Source organism: Pimephales promelas, chromosome 11, assembly GCF_988280905.1.
Source record: "Pimephales promelas chromosome 11, fPimPro1.hap1.1, whole genome shotgun sequence".
In the NCBI taxonomy this organism is placed as follows: domain Eukaryota; kingdom Metazoa; phylum Chordata; class Actinopteri; order Cypriniformes; family Leuciscidae; genus Pimephales; species Pimephales promelas.
The window spans coordinates 1,564,019-1,583,440 of NC_142779.1; the positions used below are offsets into that span (position 1 = coordinate 1,564,019).

The 19,422-nt window shown below is 33.1% G+C and overlaps 1 protein-coding gene across 1 annotated transcript in view; it reads left to right on the top strand.

Annotated features, from left to right (window-relative positions):
- Nucleotides 1–19,422, top strand: part of nid1a (nidogen 1a) — a 37,207-nt gene that overhangs the window by 2,255 nt on the left and 15,530 nt on the right. The window contains exons 2-12 of the mRNA XM_039648635.2: nucleotides 2,344–2,652; nucleotides 4,163–4,383; nucleotides 6,775–7,058; nucleotides 7,145–7,267; nucleotides 8,731–8,982; nucleotides 10,364–10,564; nucleotides 11,741–11,974; nucleotides 14,384–14,521; nucleotides 14,902–15,030; nucleotides 16,756–16,899; nucleotides 17,802–17,921. Coding sequence (XP_039504569.2) covers nucleotides 2,344–2,652; nucleotides 4,163–4,383; nucleotides 6,775–7,058; nucleotides 7,145–7,267; nucleotides 8,731–8,982; nucleotides 10,364–10,564; nucleotides 11,741–11,974; nucleotides 14,384–14,521; nucleotides 14,902–15,030; nucleotides 16,756–16,899; nucleotides 17,802–17,921 — 2,155 coding nt within the window. The remainder of the gene's footprint in view (nucleotides 1–2,343; nucleotides 2,653–4,162; nucleotides 4,384–6,774; nucleotides 7,059–7,144; nucleotides 7,268–8,730; nucleotides 8,983–10,363; nucleotides 10,565–11,740; nucleotides 11,975–14,383; nucleotides 14,522–14,901; nucleotides 15,031–16,755; nucleotides 16,900–17,801; nucleotides 17,922–19,422) is intronic.

The window sequence follows — 19,422 nt, forward strand, 5'->3', positions numbered from 1 at the left end:
GTGAGGTGTTGAACAGTCATTGTACAAACGATTAAAATGTGCATTGCATTCCTTATTAAACATCTAAAACGTACTTTTCTTCATTCATTCTTCACCACAATCTATTCTCATGTTAAACTTTGTTTTAAAACGCTCCGTTTTCTCAGATCAATATGCCATTTTACAGTATAATTTCACAGTATAATAGTTTATTTTAGTGCTTTGGGTTTGAGAAAAGCTCATTACAAATAAAATGTATTATTATTATGATTATAATCCAATCTGTTAAGTGTTAATCATCTATGTTGCATTTTTTGAATGTGCAGATCGACTATTTAATTTCCATAAAAGTTTAAATATTGTGCCTGAATCTAGCCCTATATAGTACACAAATAAAATGTTGGGTTGTTTTAACCAATTGTGGGTCAAATACAGACAAACCCAAACGTTGGGTTAAAAATGTAATTAAAAAATGTACCCCAATGGCTGGGTTTGTATTTATTTGACCTAAAATTGGGTTAAAACAACCCAGCATTTTTTTTTAGAGAGTATGCATTATGCATTTAGCAGACACTTTTATCCAAAGCAACTTGCAGTATGTGAACATATATCGACACACAGAGTATTCATGAAACAATACCAGGATGACCCACCCGGAAACCTCTTTGAAAACAATCATTATGTTTGTAATTCTCTTGGGTGACGTTGTGGCACAGAAACGACATGCTTTAGCTAGAAGACAGGATCAGTGAATCTGGTCAAGAATAAGACCAAGATCAGGCCTTTGAATTTGTCTGATTTTAGTTAGTCTGTGATGAATAGGCTTTGAGGATTTTACTATTTTGTCTTCTTTGATATCCTATACCTACAAAATAAGTCACACATCAGTTTAAAATGTGCATTTTGTTGTCGTTTGTACATTGCAATTTCAGCATATTGTCTGTGTTTTTACACTGTGTACGTATGTGGGTGTTTGGCAATGGACTTTATTCCCTAAACCATCACAAACACACACTCAGTTTCTGTTGGTTTTAGTGCAGATTTGAGTATTTACTCTTTTAAAGGTTACTTAATCTGTTTTGATATGAGGTTTAAAGGTTATGGTAGCATGAGGAAAAAATGGGAACTTGTAGCCATTTTCAACTCATTTGAGTGTATATTATTATTATTATTCTTTTATTAAACATTGTCTATTATTTTTTTTATTATTTATTATTGATTTTGAGCTATTTTGTCCAATAGTTTTATTTTTATTCTACTTAATTTCCATCTGTTTTCTCTTTCTAGACTTATGTCCACTATAGGGATCATAATAAGTTCGACAACTTCAGATTTTGATTTAATGATTTAATTCAGTGAGGCTCTATATTGAACACTGGGGTTCTAGACTCTCTTCAATTAGTTATAACAACTTGTAAATTGTTGAAATAACTTAACCCTCAGGTGCTCTTCGTTTCGGAGTCACACTTGTTATCTTCCCGGTCAAAAGTGACCGGACACCTAAAAATTAAATTTCCTCCATCCCAGTAAAACCAATGCAATTTATTTTTGTTCTATAATATTTATTCTTTGTAATTTAGTATTTTGAGACAATTTGATTGAATATATTAATATTTATGCAATATTTATGGTCTATTTTTGCCATGGAAAAATATATATATTTTTTTATATATATGTTATTTTTTTCAAAAAATTATTAATGCAGTATTTTAGTTTAATATAGAGTCTAGGCCTTCTGAAAAAAAAAATTGAAGAAAATTAGCACCATCTGGTTACAGTATCGAGAAAAAGCAGAGAATCATGAGAATCAACACATTTTTTTTTTTTTGGTGGATTTGAATATATAGTTGAAACAATCTCAAAAACGATTTTTTATTAAAAAAAAAAAGTAAAAGAAAATAAATAAAAATTTGAATTTTTGTGTTTTTGTCAATTTCCCATTCATTTCCTATGGGGGTCATTTTTGACCAAAGACAACAAGTGTGACTTTTTTTTTTCACAACCACTTAGCATGCTCAGATCATGACCTCAATTTTTTTTTGTATTCACATACATAATGCCATAAAAGTCACCAAGTTTCATAACTTTCCGATGAAGCTGTGATTTTTAGAAATTCAAAACTTTGTCAGAACTTGCGTTAAATTTTTAAGTCAAGTATTAACACTTACTTTTTAAAAATTGAAACAAGTATATTTACATTTTACAAACTTTTATTTTAGGTGCGATTAATCACGTCAAATGAATCGATTTGACAGCACTTAAAACATTAACGGAACAAAACATCATTTTGTTCCTGCATTTCAGTTATGGTTATTGATTCAGATCATCACTAATATAATTATTTCTATTATATCTCACATCTAGATCAACACCAATGGATTTGCTGCCCTGGAGAAGCCGACACGAGAGTCGGAGTACCTGGGCAACATGCCGGCCAGTTTTAAGATGATCGCCGCTCTGCAAGGCGACCTGGACACCAGCGACGGCGTCGGAAAGGTCTTCTTCCGCCAGGACTCGAGTCCTGCTCTTCTCCAACAGGTGGCCGATCACATCAACAGAGCCTTTCCTGAGGACGATACGGTGAATCCCATCCACGCGCTGGTGGTCACATGGGTGGATGTGGCCTATCACAGGGCTGAGAGCAGAGGAGACGGCCTGGAACACACCGGAAGAGTGAGGTTCAGTTTATTTGTGGGCCGTTACAGTCTTTTTACAGACCTTGGATCACAAAACCAATCACAACAAGTAGTCAACAATACATTGTATGGGTCAAAATTATTGATTTTTCTTTTATATATATATATATATATATATATATATATATATATATATATATAACATTTATTTTAGAGACTGAATGCAGCACAATCGTTTACATAAATGGACAACTTTAATGTTTTTTTTCCTTTTTTGTGCACCCTCCTATCCTCACAAACCACACATCAATGGAAAGCTTATTTATTTAGTTTTCAGATGATGTATAAATCTCAAATAAAAAAAAAATTGACCCATGTGACTGTTTTTTTGGTCCAGGGTCAAAATTAAGGTATAGTTGGTCGGCTGGTCGCCTTGTGTTTTTGTTACGCTACATACAGTAACATATACTTGCGTAGACTATGTTTTTAGTATAAGAAAAATTAATCATATTATGACTATCAATGCATGTATCAAACTTGCTCGCACTGCAAAGATCACATTCCTATTCCTTATTTTTACAGTTTAAATATCTAAAAATGTAAGTTGCAGTAAATGCACTTTAATCCACAATTAAAGCATAATTGCGTATGATTTTAAGGGTACATATAGTAGATTGTATTTTGAATATACAAGTCTTTAAAACAAGTGAAAAAACTCCTGTGTTACTTTAGTGTAATTAATATTTTAATTGTTTAGTCGCGATTAATCACATCTAACATAAAAGTTTGGACTTTATTCCTTAAACCATCACAAACTTCAATTTTTGTGCACGTTTGACTATTTACTCTTTTTATATAAAGGCTTCAGTATCATGAAACAAATATGTAACTAATGTAGCACTTTTCTACACAACAGTGTGCATTTTTAAAATTAATCTAATATTATTTAAAATAATACAAATAATTTTAATATTTGAATATATTTATTTTATTTAAAAATATTTTAATATTATGAATGATTTATATATGAAGAGTTCAGATGCAAACGCCTCTAAATGCCATTTGAAATTTTCTTCTTTAATGATGATTTTTGTCAAACTTGTATATATAAGTTCAGTAATTTCACTTAAATAACAATTAATAGGTAATTATCATTGCCATTTAAGTGAAATCACTGAACTTAAATATACAAGCTTGATAAAAAAAAATATATATATATATATATATATATATAAATAGAGATATATATTTATCATTTATATTTTGTTGTATTTTTAATCCTTTTGTGTTTTTTTATTTTTCTTAATTTTTATATATTTATATTTATCGTTTTTTTTGTTGTAATTTTAAGTACTTCAACTTGAACAAAAATGAAAAAGTTTACAATAAAATATATATTTTTTGAATTAAATCATTGACTCTAATTGAAAATGAATGACTTCTGACTCCTTTCTCATTGCAGATTGCTGTATGTGTGAATTACAGAGTGATGGATTCAATTGATAGTATAAAAATGCGTTAATAAATCATGTTGTTTAACCTCATAGCGAAACACGTTCCAACTGGTGATTGCCTCTGTGGAGACGATGTCGTACGCGATCCTCCTCTTCCCGAGAGACTCTCTGCAGTTCCAGAGCACCGGCGACGGCTTCACGATGCACGCCGGCTTCAGCAAAGGACAGGAGACGCGCCTTTTCTTTTCCAAGACACAAGGACCGTACTATCGCATCACAGACGACACCGAGGCATCGGTCAGGAACTTAGCGGAGTAAGTACGGCTGTTGTTTGTGTTGGTTTACCATTAATATTGCCATCTTTTACTCTTTTTCATGTTCCAAAAATCTTTCTTCTGTGAAAATGAAAACCAGACTTTCTGACTGTCTGAAAAGCTCCAATACAAACTTTTACTAATAATAATATACTTCCAGGATGAACACGCACACTTATGCCCTGTTTACATGAAGGGAAGACGCAGATATTTCCCTGTGGTTTGGCCTCTCGTTTACACGAAAACCCTGTTTTTATCACAGAAAGCGATTATTTTTAAAAACTGAAAGATTTATGATAACGCCGGTTATGTGTGGCCGTGTCGACTGGGAGAAACAGGGTTTTAGCTTCTCAGGTCTTGTTGTATCAAAATGTATCAAAATTAAGGGAGTCGATTTTAGTCAATAATTGTATCCCTTAAAGCTAAATTAAAGCAGAATGACACATTTAAACGTTTCTTCCTTTAAAAAAAAAACTCATCGTGCCTTAAAATATCTTGAATGTAACTCGACACCCTTGCCTCATGTAGTATGTGTGGTTCTATGAATATGCAAATGAGCTCCGCCTCCACTCCCTCGCTCAGAGATTCACTGGTTGATCTGATTGGTTACAAGGTCGTTTGTGACGTCAGAAACACCAGCGTGTTTTTGAGACTGTCTTTGGTTCACTGCAGTTTTAAGGAGGAAATACTCAGCAATGCCGTCGACTTATGAATTTAAAATTAATTTTGTCTTATAGCATATTAAAAACACCACATAGACATATAAACAACATTAAAAGCTTGATTTTTTTTTTTACCACGGAGTACTGTAATACAAGAATAAGTGTCTGTGAGGTATGAAAAATAATCCTAATTTTTGCTAAGCAAGACGTAACATCTGAAGCCATTTTGCTTCTCAAGTAAATGTTGCTTGATTTAATAATTTTTCGATATTTATAATGGAAAACTACGGTAGTCTACTCTGTTTTTCTGAATTAACGAGTTAATTATCTCAGAGTTATGATTTTTTTTCACTCATTTTTTATGAATTAACGAGTTACTCATAATTTTTGAGATAATCAAGTCATTAATTCAGGAAAACAGAGCAAAATACTTTTTTTTTTTCTATGAAAAATGTCCTCGTAATTCTGAGATCATTTACTCGTAAATTCAGAAAAACAGAGTAGATTTGTTTTCTTCAAGTGAAAGCAATGCGCTTCCGTAGTTTTCCATTATAAATCTGTTCCTCAGAAAATAAATACTAACACTTTCTTTTCTATTCTACAGAATTCTATATTATATATATTTTTATATATATATACATGTTCTGTTAGACTAAATTGGGAAGGGTCATATTTCATTTATAATGTATGCAGGGCAGATTGTTTTATAACATTATTCAATTTCTTTATGGTACAGTTAAATATGATAATTATTATGGGTTAAATGAGGATTGTCTTAAGTTTACTTAAATTGAAAAAAAAAAATTTTTTTTCAAGCTTTTCATTTTAAATTTTTGTTAAAATAATTTTCATCGAGATATCAGGAGAATATTAGTGATACTGGCTTTCATTTATTAAAAAGATGCCATTTAACCTGTAATACTTAATAAATAAGTAAAATAAATATTTTAAGTAAATATTTACATTTTTTATGTTCACAGCAGTTTCATTTTAGTATTTTAATATTTTGAAATTGTTTTTATTTTATATTTTCAGGTTTCATTTGAAGTTTAGATATGTTGAATTTTATTTTATTTTTTTGTCATTTTTTATAGTTTTTGTTTTTAAAATGGTTTATATATATTTTTTAGGGCTGTCAAACGATTAATCGCGATTAATCGCATCCAAAATAAAAGTTTGTGATTACATAATATATGTGGGTGCACTGTGTATAATTATTTTAAAAATTATTAAAAAATATTTTCATGTGTATACTGTATATAGATTTATATAAAATTTATATTATATATAAATATAAATATTTTATATATAAATAATATTTTTTTTATATATACATGTTCTGTTAGACTAAATTGGGAAGGGTCATATTTGATTTATAATGTATGCAGGGCAGATTGTTTTATAACATTATTCAATTTATTTATGGGACAGTTAAATATGATAATTATTATGGGTTAAATGAGGATTGTCTTAAGTTTACTTAAATTGAAAAAAATATTTATTTTTTTCAAGCTTTTCATTTAAAATTTTTGGGAAAATAATTTTCATCGAGATATCAGGAGAATATTAGAGATACTGGCTTTCATTCATTAAAAAGATGCCATTTAAGCTGTAATAATTTTTATTACGTTAATTTTTAGTTGATTTAAGAATGTTCCAGTGGCTTGTCCACTGTTTAGCAGTGTCAGTGAGCAGGTTTTCCCACACTGGTGTTGAATGTGTTTCCCAGGCAGACTAACTCCGGGAAGCGCGGCGTGTGGGTGTATGAGATCGGGACGTTCCCTCACTTCACGGACGTCGCCCCTGGAGAAGTGCCGGATATTCCCTCGGATTCCCACACATTCGGGAGCGCAGGAACACACGACCAGCAACACCAGGTGTACCCCGATATCCAACAGGAGAACCTGGATGGGGTGTACCATCGTCCAGAACACCCTCCTCCCGTTCAGGTCCAGTTCACACCGCAAGATCCCGAGGTCGTGGAGCTCGAGAATGAGGACATCAACGTGGACGGTCAGCATCACCAATGGTTTATTTGCTAGAATAATTAACAAATGTGCTTTTCTTGAGCCCAAATGATTCTTGTTATTTGTGTACAGTATTTACGTACAACTCTGGGGAATGTGGCGGGCACAGATGCTCCAAATTTGGCGAGTGTAGTGGAAGATGCTGCCAGTGCAAACCTGGATACTACGGCAATGGGATTCACTGCGTATCTGACGGTAATGTGTCTCTCTAATGCACTTCACTTATTATTGCTTTCATTTCTATTATAGAACTGTATTCGTATGATGGGTGATGATCACTGACAGCATGGGCAAATGTAAATATATACAGTATATTCTGGAATGCAAAAGAAATTAGACTAGATAAAAGTTAGCTGAGAGGAAATATTTTAACTCGCCCTGAAATTTTAAGTAAATATTTACATTTTTTATGTTCACAGCAGTTTCATTTTAGTATTTTAATATTTTGAAATTGTTTTTATTTTATATTTTCAGGTTTCATTTTAAGTTTAGATATGTTGAATGTTTTTTTTTGTTGTCATTTTTAATAGTTTTTGTTTTTAAAATGGTTTATATATATATATATATATATATATATATATATATTTTTTTTTTTAGGGCTGTCAAATGATTAATCGTGATTAATCGCATCCAAAATAAAAGTTTGTGATTACATAATATATGTGGGTGCACTTTGTATAATTATTTTATACTTATAAATACACACACATGCTTGTATATATATTTAAGAAATATTTTCATATGTATACTTTATATAGATTTATATAACATTTATATTATATAAAAATATAAATATTTTATATTTAAATAATATGTTTTTTCTTAAATATACATGCATGTGTGTGTATTTATATATATATATATATATATATATATATATATATATATATATACAAAATAATTATGCACAGTGCACCCACATATATTATGTAAACACAAACTTTTATTTTGGATCCGATTAATCCCGATTAATCGTTTGACAGCCCTAATTTTTTATTATTAATTTCAGCTGTTATTTTAGTACATAAAGCTAAATCAACTAGCTAAAATACAAGTTTTTGTGTTTTATTTTAGTTAACAATCATTTTAATATAGTAATACATATAAAACAATAATAACATAACAATAATAATCCTGGTTCACAGTTTTCTGACAATTAATCTGACAATTAATCACATGACATGAAGATGAACAAAAAAAAGTTATTCATTTTCATTTAAAGATATTTATTTTTATTTTACATGTTCATATTTTTTTATAATAATTGTTTTAATTACCCTTTTTTATAAACAGTCAAGTTACTATTACATAACAACACTTACATTTCCCAGTAATAATAATAATCAACTGATTATATCATATTATTAAAATAATAATATAATGATGATAAAATAAAATAAAACAGCAAAAACAAAACAACAACAACAACAAAACAGTTTGGTAAATCCTGGATTAGAATATACAATGTTTCACATGTAAACAGTTGCTGACATCAAAGTCTGTGTCCTATTTTGGATCTATTACTTGAATACATTATGGCTAAAGCTAATGCATTGTTAACTATACCAGTAATATTAATAGATTTCATGTTTGAAATGTCTGACGTTGCTTTTATACAGTGAACAGCTTTTGTTGAGTCTCCGATCGATCTTTCACAGGGATCCCTCAGAGGATGAACGGTAAAGTGAGCGGCAGGGTGTTCGTGGGAAACTCGCCGGTGCCCGTGGACTTCGCTAGCAACGATCTCCACTCGTACGTGGTGGTTAATGACGGCAGAGCCTACGTGGCCATCAGCGCCATCCCAGCGATCGTGGGCTTCTCTCTGCAGCCGCTGTCGTCCGTCGGGGGGGTCATCGGATGGGCCTTCGCACTCCAGCAGCCGGGCTTTAAGAACGGCTTCAGCATCATTGGTGAGATTTTCATATAGTGAGAAGTCATTGGTGGTGGTTTAGGAGATAAAGCTCGTTGAGTTCCTAGAAAAGCACTATATAAATGTAACGAATTATGATTGTTATTATAAATCGTCAATAAAATCCATCTCACATTAAATGGTAGTGCTATATCAAATGAAAAGAAAATGTAAAGCAAATGTTATTTAGATCAGGTTTTTTTCAATGGAAGCTTGTTTCCATCTGAAGAAAAAAATCTTAAAGACAATTGGGACTTTTTATCTCACAGTCCTGACATCTTTTATGTCTCACAACTCGCAATTGCGAGTTTATATCTCAAAATTTGGAGAAAAAAATCACTCGCAATTTTTTTTTTTTTTCTTGTGTGAAATGAAAGTTAAAAAGGTGAAAATACCTTTTTTATTTTTTATAAAATACAAGATTTTTTTCAGTTCTAAGGCGGTACATGGAAAAGTTTAGAGAAAAACAATGTAAAAAATACGAATCGAGATTAAATAAATATATATTTGAATTGGTAACACTTTACAATTTCAGGTTCATTACTTAACTACATTAGTTAACATTAACTAAGAATGATCAACACTTCTTCAGCATTCGTTTATCTTTGTTAATGTTAATTTCAACATTTACTAGTACTTTATTAAAATCTTGTTAACATTAGTTAATGGACTGTAAACTAACATGAATAAACAATGAAAGGCTGGATTTTTATTAACTAACATTAACAAAGATTAACAAAAACAGTAACAAATGTATTGCTCATGGTTAGTTCATGTTGGTAAATACATTAACTAGTGTTAAATACATGAACATTAAATAAATGAACATTTTTGGAAAATTTTACCTAAGTAAACAATTGAAAATATGATTGCAGTAAACAAATAAATACATCAAAATACATCAAAATACACAATAAATACATCAAAATAGACAAATAAATACATAAAAATTTCTAAATTATATTATACATAAATAAATAAATAAATAAATAAATAAATAAATAGCGATAATACATTTTAGATTTGGGGTTCATCTAAAAAGATTTTAAACCCCAGATTTACATAGATAATTAGACGTATTTTTTTCATAGAGATTCCTCATAAGTAATCCTCTTATTTTCTGTTATGAAATATGCATATGAAAATCTGCCATATCTGCACTAAGTATAAATATTATCTAAGAACTATTTTCACTTCGTGCAAATATCCTCTATTTAACATACAGCGTATCGAGAGGGTGGAGAAAGATTCATATCGATTTCAGTTTCAATAATTCTTACAACACACATCCCATTTAAAATCACTTCAGCAACTCTAAACTCTAGTGTGGTTTTGAGTTGAAATGTTTGATGGAAATCCAGCCTCACACTCCCATCTGTCAGGCGGAGAGTTCAAGCGCCGGGCCGATGTGACCTTCCAGCCGGGCGGAGAGAGGTTGACCATCTCTCAGGAGTTCAAAGGCATCGATGAGCACGACCACCTGAGGGTCGACACCAGACTCGAAGGAAAGATTCCCGAGGTTCCTCAGGGAGCCACGGTTCAGATCGACCCCTACACCGAGATCTACCAGTACAGCAGCAACTGTGAGTCAAACACCATTACCCATCATTCACAGCACAAGAATGGTCAAATATACAAATAAAACTGCATTTAAAGGGATAAAACTGCTTAAAGGAGTAGTTCACTTTAAAAAAAACTTTTGCTGATAATTTACTCACCCCCATGTCATCCAAGATGTCCATGTCTTTCTTTCTTCAGTCGAAAAGAAATGAAGGTTTTTGATGAAAACATTCCAGGATTTTTCTCCATATAATGGACTTCAATGGGGTGCAAACGGTTCAAGGTCCAAATAATAAAAAAAAATTAATAAATAATAACAAAGTGTAAGTTTTATAAGCTCAAACAGTCTCCTTGTTCTGTTCTGTGATGCACGTTCGTGACTCCTGACAAATCTTTTTCCGAGTCAATTCATTCGTTTCGTTCGTTGAATGAACCAAATGACTCATCGTTCATTTTGATGTTCATTTGCTCTTTTTTTTTTCAATGAGCGATCGTTTCGCTTGATAAGACCCTTATTCATCGTCTGGTGTTGTTTAAAATCCCTTTGAACAGTTTGCACTGAAACTCTCATTTGGACCTTGAACCGTTTGGACCCCATTGAAGTCCATTATATGGAGAAAATCCTGGAATGTTTTCATCAAAAACCTTCATTTCTTTTCGACTGCAGAAATTACCCCTTTTCTCATCCAGTGTTTGTTCGGAAGTGAAATTTCATGCGTTTTTATTTGCAGTAGCGTTCAAAAGTTTGGGTTCGGTACGATTTATTTTCAGCAAAGATGCATTAGATTGATCAAACATGACAGTAAAGACATTTATAATCTTACATTTCGAGTAGATGCTGTTCTTTTATCAAATAATCCTGAAAAATGAAATGCATCACTGTTTCCACAAAAATATCAACTATTTTCAACATTGATAATAATCATAAATGTGTCTTGAGCAGCAGATCCTCATATTAGAGTGATTTCTGAAGGATCATGTGACACTGAAGACTGGAGTAATGATGATAAATACAGCTTTGATCACAGGAATAAATTACATTTTACTATATATTCACATAGAAAACACCTGTTTTACATTTGTAATAATAAATCATATTTTTTTACAGTGTTTTTGATCACAGTAAGCAGAAGAAACTCAAATTAAAACATTAAAAAATGTCACCAGTCTTTTGTGACATGTGTGTCTCTTCCTGTCAGTGATCACGTCTTCATCCACACGGGAGTATGTGATCAATCTGCAGGACCGCTCGACCCAGAGCAGAAGCTACACCTTCAGAGAAACCATCACGTTCCAGGGCTGCCAGCACGATGACCCCGGCAGAGCCACGCCGTCCGCACAGATGCTCAGCGTCGACCAGGTGTTCGTCATGTACAATATGGCCGAACAGCTCTTGCGTTACGCCATGAGTAACAAGATCGGAGACGTCAACGGTGAGGGATGATCTACATTTACATTTATCCATATATAAATAAAGGTGACTTGACTTGACATTACATTAAACTGTCAGCTGGTTGGTTTTGAGGCATTATAACTGTGTCGTGAATATTTTTCTTGACCTCACTTCTCAACTACAGTCCATTTTACATTCTTTTTTATTTTACATGAACATTCAGGATATTCTAATAATATGATGACCTCTTAGATGTCAAAGGCAAAAAGCTGTCATAACAAAGACACCTCAAACAATGTCATATTTGCATTAAAAATGTCATAAGTGAGCAAAAGACACTTAATGACAGTTGTCATAAACATGCATAAACATGCTCCTTCATATTCATGACAGGTGTCATCATGTTAGTCTTATGGTGTCATGTTAAACTTTAAGATGTTCATTTCCAGGCTTAAAAATAAACCAAAAGTGTACTCATTTTTAATTATATTTAATTGTAAATGATATGTAGGCCTATGTATGTTTATATTAGTATTTTTATTATTATTATTTATTTTTTTATTGAGTAGTTAATCATGTAAATTTTATTGTGTATAAAAGCCCTGACAAATTAAAAATTAGCAATTAGCAATAGCTATAAACTTAATATGCAACACTTCAGTGACATGCTTGGTCTTGACACTATGTTTGTTTGCATTGTCCCTGTCAAATAAATAAAAAAATGCACACCCCTTCAAGTAAAGTGTTATCATATTTACCTACAGGCAAAAACACTTGAGATTTTAGTCTATTTGGCATTTAATAAAGTGTTGTTCCAGACTAGTTTCAAAATACACTTTTAAATGTTTATTTTATTTACATTTTTTAAATGTTTATTTTATTTAGTTTGAGTCCGAAATCTCCTCCTCAGCAACATTTGCCTTTTACGGCTGTTGACAGTATTTTTTGATTTATGAAGTGATAAAAAGAGATGCAGAAACCTTTAATACGTCAACAAAATCAAACAAGTATTTTGAAGGTGGCTTTATTCAGTATTCAGGGTTCAAATGTATGCGATTGAGTGCATTTTTAATTTATACTTAAATATGTGACGTCACAGGCTGTGGTATTGCAAGTTTTTGGTATTGTGGTATTGCAAGATGGCCTTTTTCTTTAAAATGGTTACATTAAAGGGTTTGTTCACCCAAAAATTAAAATTCTTTTAGTAATTACTAATGAATAGTTGAATAAAGTTGTTGTTTTTGTTTATTTTTTTGCGCACAAAAAGTATTCTCGTCGCTTGTTAAACTTAAGATTGAGCCAGTGTAGACTCGGACTATTTTAACGATGTCTTTAATAACTTTTCTGGGCCGGCAAGTTTCAATAACAGAGAACCCTATGGAGGAGTGAGACAGCTCTCAGATTTAATCACAGATATCTTAATTTGTGTTCTGAAGATTGAACAACATGAGAGATAGGGTTGGGTATCGAGAATCGAGTATCGATTCGAACCGGCACTAACTTTTCGTTTTTCCCGGAATCGTTCAAAAGTTAAAATTTCGATTCCTAGTTTCGATATTCACAGTCCACCGAGCGGAAAAAGAAACCGCTGAACAACACCAACGAAGAAGCGTCTACCGGAAGTGTTGGCATAACCGCGCGAGTCGAACATGAGTAGCTTACGTCGGCGGTCCAAAGTGTGGCTTCACTTTTCTAAAAAAATAACGAAATCTCGGCAAAATGCAAAATTTGTGACAGAAGGAGTATTTCCTTCAGAAAGGCCGTTGGTTAGCAAGGTTAGCTAAACTTTTTTGACCCTGCCTCTTAAAAGAATCGGAATCGAGAATCGTTAGGAACCGGAATCGAAACTAGGAATCGGAATCGGAATCAGAATCGTTCAAATTCAAACGATACCCAACCCTAATGAGAGAGAGTAATTACTGACAGAATTAAAGAACCCTTTCATTGTTACATTTGTGTTTGTTAAATTTTTTAGGGCTGTCAAACGATTAATCGCATCCAAAATAAAAGTTTGTTTTTACATAATATATGTGGGTGCACTGTGTATAATTATATTGTGTGTATATATATATATATATATATATATATATAAATACACACACATGCATGTATATTTAAGAAAAAAATATCATTTATATAAAAAATATTTAAATTTATATATAATATAAATTATATATAAATCTATATATATATAGTATGTACATGAAAACATTTCTTAAATATATACAAGCATGTGTGAGTGTATTTATATATATATAAAATAATTATACACAGTGCACCCACATATATTATGTAAACACAAACTTTTATTTTGGATGCGATTAATTGTTTGACAGCCCTACATTTTTTTTTTTTTATTGAAGTGGAAATCATTTTAATAAATAATGTTAACTTGACAGCTTAATTTCCACTTTGTTGACAATAGTTGATTTTTATATATAATCCACAGGGGGACAGACGGAAGAGAACGCTTGCTTCACCGGGAGACACGGCTGCGATACTAACGCCGTATGCCGACCCGGACAAGGAAACCAGTTCACATGCGACTGTGCCGCGGGCTTTACTGGAGACGGACGCACTTGCAATGGTACGGCGCTGTGGGATAATCTGACACAATTACATCTATCCTCAGTGTATCGTTTCAATTTAAACCACTAATCTTCTTCCTTCAGAGGGGAAATGGATTTTCTTCATAAAAGCAGAGTTCAGCTTCTTAAGGGGGTCGTTTCCAAAGCAATCTTCTAATCAGACGTCAAAATTGTCTCCATGTCTGCATAAATATTCCCCCAGACCTCTAAGGATGTGATCCAGAGGAAATTACACAAAAACGGATGCTAGATGTTATCTTAAAAAGATGCAATTATGAGAACCGATGGTATCGTCGTTAGTGATCCGTGGGAATGCGGCTGTGAGGAAGTCTGATAGGATCTAATACTAAAGTTTAGTCTGCTTTCCTTGTCTCGTTAGACATCGATGAATGCAGGGAAACCCCTCAGATCTGTGGGCCGAACGCCGTCTGCAACAACCAGCCGGGGACGTTTCGCTGCGAGTGTCAGGACGGCTTCCAGTTCGCTAGTGATGGACAGACATGTGTTGGTGTGTGAGTCAGTAGATGTTTATATCTGTTTGTGTTCATCATCATCATCATCATCATCATTTGTTGACGAAATCCCCCCTCTATAAAGCTATTTGCATCTTAAAATTTCCACATTGTAAAAACTGAAAACATGGACATAATGGAGGTCTATGGTCACCACCTCAAAGAGCATGCAGAGAGAAGTCCAAATTAAACATGATTTAATGACTCGTAAATGTAAGTACACACAGATGGCCTAAGACACGAAATGAGCGGTTTGTGTGAGAAAATGAACAGTATTTATATAGTTTTTACCTCTTGTAACCACAAGAGTTACTCTATAATTACACGAGGTAAAACAATATAAATGCTGTTCGTTTTTTCTCACACAAACCGCTCGTTTCGTGTCTTAGGCCATCAATGTGTACTTACATTTGCGAGTCATTAAATCATGTTTAATTTGGACTTCTCTGTGCATACTCTTTGAAGTGGTGACCATAGACCTCCATTATATGACTGATAGACAAGAATGGTTTGACCTAAAAATAAGCCAGGATTAGGCCTTAGTTCAATTTAAATAGCTTTAATAAACATGCCTTTGAAAAAAAAAACATTACTGGTGGGAATCTTGAGACAAAACAGTGGCACTGATATATTTTAAGTTGCTTTAAATATAAATAAAACAGATCAAACATGCAGTTTAGTGGCCTTGTATGTGAAACTGGTGTTATAAGACTTTATTTTCGTGGGAAAAAATGAAACAAATTGCATTTGTTTTTTCAAGACTAAGATTAAATGGAAAGCAAATGGAGATTTCAGTCAGATTACAGTTACTTCTGATGTTTCTCATCCCTATCCATAGAGTTTGTCGCTCATCTGAAGCTCATTTAGCCTGTATCTCTTATTAACTATAGATGTCAATTTAAAATACTTTATTAGCATGATTGTAATGACAAGAAAAAGAAATATACTGTGTAACAACAATAAATTGTGTTTAAATAAGGTGCTAAGTAATAAATATGCTGCTTTATAATTTTTGTGTAAACCGTTTAAACAGTGTTAACCATTTTTTTCAGGATTCATTTGTTAAATAGGACACTTCAAAAGTTATACAGAAATATGAACTGTTTTCAACATTGATAATAATCATAAATGTTTCATGAGCATCAGATCCTCATATTAGAGTGATTTGTGAAGGATCATGTGACACTGAAGACTGGAGTAATGATGATAAATACAGCTTTGATCACAGGAATAAATTACATTTTAACATATATTCACATAGAAAACAGTTATTTTAAATATTAAAAATATTTCACAATTTTTTGTGTATTTTTAATCAAATAAATGCAGCCGTGATGAGCAGAAAAGACCAATGGTTGTGTATGTATATACGTAAAAGAAACAGAAAATGGATGTCTCATTGATTTTAAAATGTATGTGATTATGAAAACAATAGCAGCTCAGTTTCTTTGAGACATGTTTGGGTTAAGACTGAGATCTGAGACTTTTATGAGATTTCTAAAGAAAATGCGTGTGAGATTACTTGGCTCTTTTTCTCTAAAACATCTCATTCTCAAACCAAAGTCTCAGTTTTCTTTCTATTGAATCTCATTGCAGCCGAGAAGATATTTAAGAGATCTCTTGTATGATTTCTGTGGAGAATTTTCCGGTTTAAAATGTGCCTAATAATTAGATTAAAAAAACAGTTTTTATTGAATCCGCTGTCTTGTGTTGTCCTGTAGAAGTGTACCGTCCCGTGGACCCGTGCCGCACCGGCACTCACGACTGTGACGTCCCTGAACGCTCTCGCTGTAGTTACACCGGCGGATCCTCCTACATCTGCTCCTGCTTGCCGGGATTCATGGGAGATGGACGAAGCTGTCAGGGTGAGTTACTACTCCTCTGTTCCAGCTGTCTCTACCTCTCCATACCAGAGACACTTTAATTCATAAGACAAGAAGAATGCACACCATTTCATGCGAAACAGAGCTAGTTGACTTATGAGTTTCATATGTATTTTTACAGTTGCATTAATCTATGCTAGGAGTTATAATAGAAAAGTCGACTGTTATGACATCAAAGTCGAGTTGACGTTGACTAGTCGCTGACGTCATTCATAAAAACACAAGAGATTGGACTGCTTTGCAACATGCCACAATTTGCAATTTATTAGCAGAAAATGATTAGGGTTGGGTACCAAAACCGGGCACCGATATGGACAACATTTTAAGGACAAAACCTCTTAAAATTAGGGATGGGCAGCGATTAATCGCGATTAATCCAAAATAAAAGTTTGTGTTTACATAATATATGTGTGTGTAGTGTGTATAATTAATTTGTATTTATAAATATCCACACATGCATGTATATATTTAAGAAAAATGTGCATGTATATATTTTATATATATTTATTCACAATTAATAATATATATACATATAAATATAACATATTTTTCTTAAATATATACATGCATCTGTGTGTATTTATATATACAAATTAATTATACACACTACACACACATATATTATGTAAACACAAACTTTTATTTTGGATGCGATTAATCGTTGCCCATTCCTACTTGAAATACAACATCTGAACAATGTCTTGAGGTGTGGTAACCGTAGTATAAACGTAATAACCTGTCCGCTTCACATCGTGGCGACGTGACCACCTCAGGTGTGCATTATTTTTTAATAATTCAATGGGGCCGTCATCAATTGTTTCTTAATCAAACATTTAATTGTGCTTATTAGTCATGCAAATGAATCTGGCGTTTCTTTCTTTCAGACATAGACGAGTGTCAGGTGAGCCAGTGTCATGAGAATGCCGTTTGTTTCAACACACCTGGATCTTTCACCTGTCAATGTAACGCTGGTTACTATGGCGACGGATTCCGCTGCTCCACAGGTAGAGTTCTGTCTTTCGGTTTTTATCACAAGTGTCCTTCATTCTTTTCATTCACTCATACAAAGCCACAGTATTTACTACTGGCATTTTTAGTGGAAATTCATTCGGTTTTTGCATGTTGTGGTTTGTAAATCAGGCCTAAAGGATTAGTTCACTTTAGAAAAATAAAATTTCCTGATAATTTACTCACCCCCACGTCATTATTCATTTTTCTAAATGCCTGGGAATGTGTATGTAAATATGGCCTTAAAGGGATAGTTCACTTTGAAATTAATTTTTGGTATGTTTTATCTTACCTCAAGGGCATCCAAGATGTAGGTGTCTTTGTTTCCACAGTATTTTCAATTTTGACGTTTTTCAGTCAAACCGTTGTTGTCTATCAGTCATACACTGGAGGCTAAGGGGGTCCACCAAAGAGAAGTCCAAATTAAACATGATTAATGACTCGTAAATGGCCTAAGACACGAAACGAGCGGTTTGTGTGAGAAAACGAACGGTATTTATATCATTTTTACCTCTTGTAATCATAGCCATGACAAAATGATGTGACAGCACAGGCGCTTCGGTCTCTTCACTCTTTGTTTATCCAGAGATTTCGGAAGTTTTACCTTTCACTAAACGTATTTAGATATACGGGAAACCGCAATGGAAGACGATTTCGGTATATCTGAATATGTTTAGTAAAAGGTAAAACTTCCGAAATCTCCGTGTAAATATTGAGTGACGTCACACGCGAGCGCTCACTTCCGGCATAACATTGAACTGATTCAGTTCGGTTCAGTTGGACATTGAACAACTGATTCAGATCACTGTGATTACAAGAGGTAAAAACGCTATAAATACTGTTGGTTTTCTCACACAAACCGCTCGTTTCGTGTCTTAGGCCATTTACGAGTCATTAAATCATGTTTAATTTGGACTTCTCTTTGGTGGACCCCCTTAGCCTCCAGTGTATGACTGATAGACAACAACGGTTTGACTGAAAAATGTCAAAATTGAAAATACTGCGGAAATAAAGACACCTACATCTTGGATGCCCTTGAGGTAAGATAAAACATATCAAAAACTAATTTCAAAGTGAACTATCCCTTTAAGCATCTTGCCTTGAGCAACACTACAGTATCACAACATGTCTCAAGCGATCAGGAATCTGTTTTTACCCACAGTTCAAACCACAAACCTTATCAGTCATTCTAACGACTGACGACCCTCAACTCTTTAAATATTTCAACATGACCCGACATCTTGACCTCTGAGTTAGAGGTTAAACCCTGCCGTCATGAATATGAGCCCGGCAGCTGCATGCCTGCTGGGAACTGGCCAGTTGCTTTGGTTTCTCAGAGTTTTAAGACCCTATGAAATCAATATTGTTGAGTTTTTGTGACTTTTAGTCCATGTTTCTGAGCTGTAAGGTCATCTGTGTACTAGTATAGACATACAAATAGCCAGAATAAACATTATGCAGAAATATACAAATCGTTCAAAAGATTTTTTTTATGTT